Source organism: Cyprinodon variegatus, unplaced genomic scaffold, assembly GCF_000732505.1.
Source record: "Cyprinodon variegatus isolate N-32 unplaced genomic scaffold, C_variegatus-1.0 Scaffold1845, whole genome shotgun sequence".
Taxonomy (NCBI): Eukaryota; Metazoa; Chordata; class Actinopteri; order Cyprinodontiformes; family Cyprinodontidae; genus Cyprinodon; species Cyprinodon variegatus.
In genome coordinates, this window is record NW_015152298.1 from 15165 (window position 1) to 16914 (window position 1750).

The window sequence follows — 1750 nt, forward strand, 5'->3', positions numbered from 1 at the left end:
AAACTTTTGAAAAGACCCGCCCTTTCCACTTGTTGTTGGAAAATTTAGATTTCTCTTATTTCATATATTAATTTATCCTATTTAGTGACTATAAAAGTTTTCACTCAGTCCCTTTCACGGTGTGGGGGTGTTTCTAGACCAGACAGTTAAAAAAAAGTGCACATGCACAACCCTGTACCTGCTCCAGAGAGGGAACGCCTACTAAATGTGTGCGAGAGCGTGCACGAGCCCATTTCTCCTCGTGCACGAGCCCATTTCTCCTCGTGCACGAGCCCATTTCTCCTCGTGCATGAGCCCATTTCTCCTCGTGCATGAGCCCATTTCTCCTCGTGCACGAGCCCATTTCTCCTCGTGCACGAGCCCATTTCTCCTCGTGCACGAGCCCATTTCTCCTCGTGCATGAGCCCATTTCTCCTCGTGCGCGAGCCCATTTCTCCTCGTGCACGAGCCCATTTCTCCTCATGCACGCTCTGTTTAAAAGTCTCTGTGTGCATCGCTCATAGAAACTTACTTTCCAAAAGAAGATTTTAAATTTTTCCACCATGTCAGACTCACCAATGGTCAGTGAAGATGGGAGCGAGCGCGTAGGACGGCCTTACGATAACACATCACCAGAATGATTGACAGTTAGGAGAACCACTTATTTAGATGATCCATCCAGAGAAAGAACATCCTCCAATATACCTTTAATCATAATAATTTTACTAATGGGCGCCCCCTGCTGTTCTCCAGGGTAAACACTGCATCCTGGACGTCTCAGCCAACGCAGTGAGGAGGCTCCAAGCCGCTCACCTCCATCCAATCGCCATCTTCATCCGACCTCGATCCCTGGAGAACATCCTGTGAGTCCGTCAGGTTCTGATTATGAATATCATCTGCTGAATGATCAGCAGTGAAATGAGTCCCTGATGTCTCTGCAGGGACCTGAACAAGCGCCTCTCTGAGGACCAGGCGAGGAAAGCTCTGGACCGAGCCATCAAGCTGGAGCAGGACTTCCTGGAGTGCTTCACAGGTAGAAACTTCCCCTTTGGTCCTAAACTAACCTGAGAGCAGGAAGTTCTGATCAGCGGTTCTGATGTCAGACTGTCAGACCAACCAGGCGGCTTTCTGCTTCCTGAGGGAGTCAGTGATTTACCAATAGTTTACACCTGAAATGACCAATGAAGGTGATTATTCTCCACCAATCACAGCCGGTCTCTGTCTCTTCCAGCCATCGCTCAGGGCGACAGCTTCGACGAGGTCTACCACCAGGTCAAACTGGTCATCGAGGAGCAGAGCGGACCCTACATCTGGGTTCCTGCTCGGGACAGGCTCTGATTGGCTGTCTCCATGGTAACCTCTGTGACCATCCACTCTGCCTCCTCTTCCTCTTGCTGCTGTGGGCGGAGCTACCCAACATGGATCGTTTTTCACTTTTGTTTCTACGAGAAGATGACGAGCGAGCTCAGTGATTGCATGAATGCTGTAACCATGGCGATCACATCCCTGTCAGTTGGTCCACAGACCGACTGAGCGGGAGAAAAATCCTGAATCATCAGAAAATAACGAAGCAGAGACTGTAGAGTTCAGCTCCTATTGAAGTATTTATAGCAACATATTTATTTATTGATTGATCTATTTATTTATTAATAATTTATGTGACGTGAAAATGGTGTGTGCGTGTGTGAGAGTCTGTGTGTAGTGTACATAAAGACGTGTGTGACTGTAAATAAAACCAAGGGGCTTAAACACACAGTCTATTCAGGGCTTC

The 1750-nt window shown here is 47.9% G+C and overlaps 1 protein-coding gene across 1 annotated transcript in view; it reads left to right on the top strand.

Moving 5' to 3' along the window:
* LOC107104680 (disks large homolog 4-like) overlaps positions 1-1744 on the top strand; it is a 15939-nt gene extending 14195 nt beyond the window's left edge. Inside the window, exons 11-13 of the mRNA XM_015404731.1 lie at positions 707-842; positions 921-1012; positions 1211-1744. Coding sequence (XP_015260217.1) covers positions 707-842; positions 921-1012; positions 1211-1317 — 335 coding nt within the window. The 3' untranslated portion in view covers positions 1318-1744. The remainder of the gene's footprint in view (positions 1-706; positions 843-920; positions 1013-1210) is intronic.
* Positions 1745-1750: the final 6 nt, after the last annotated feature.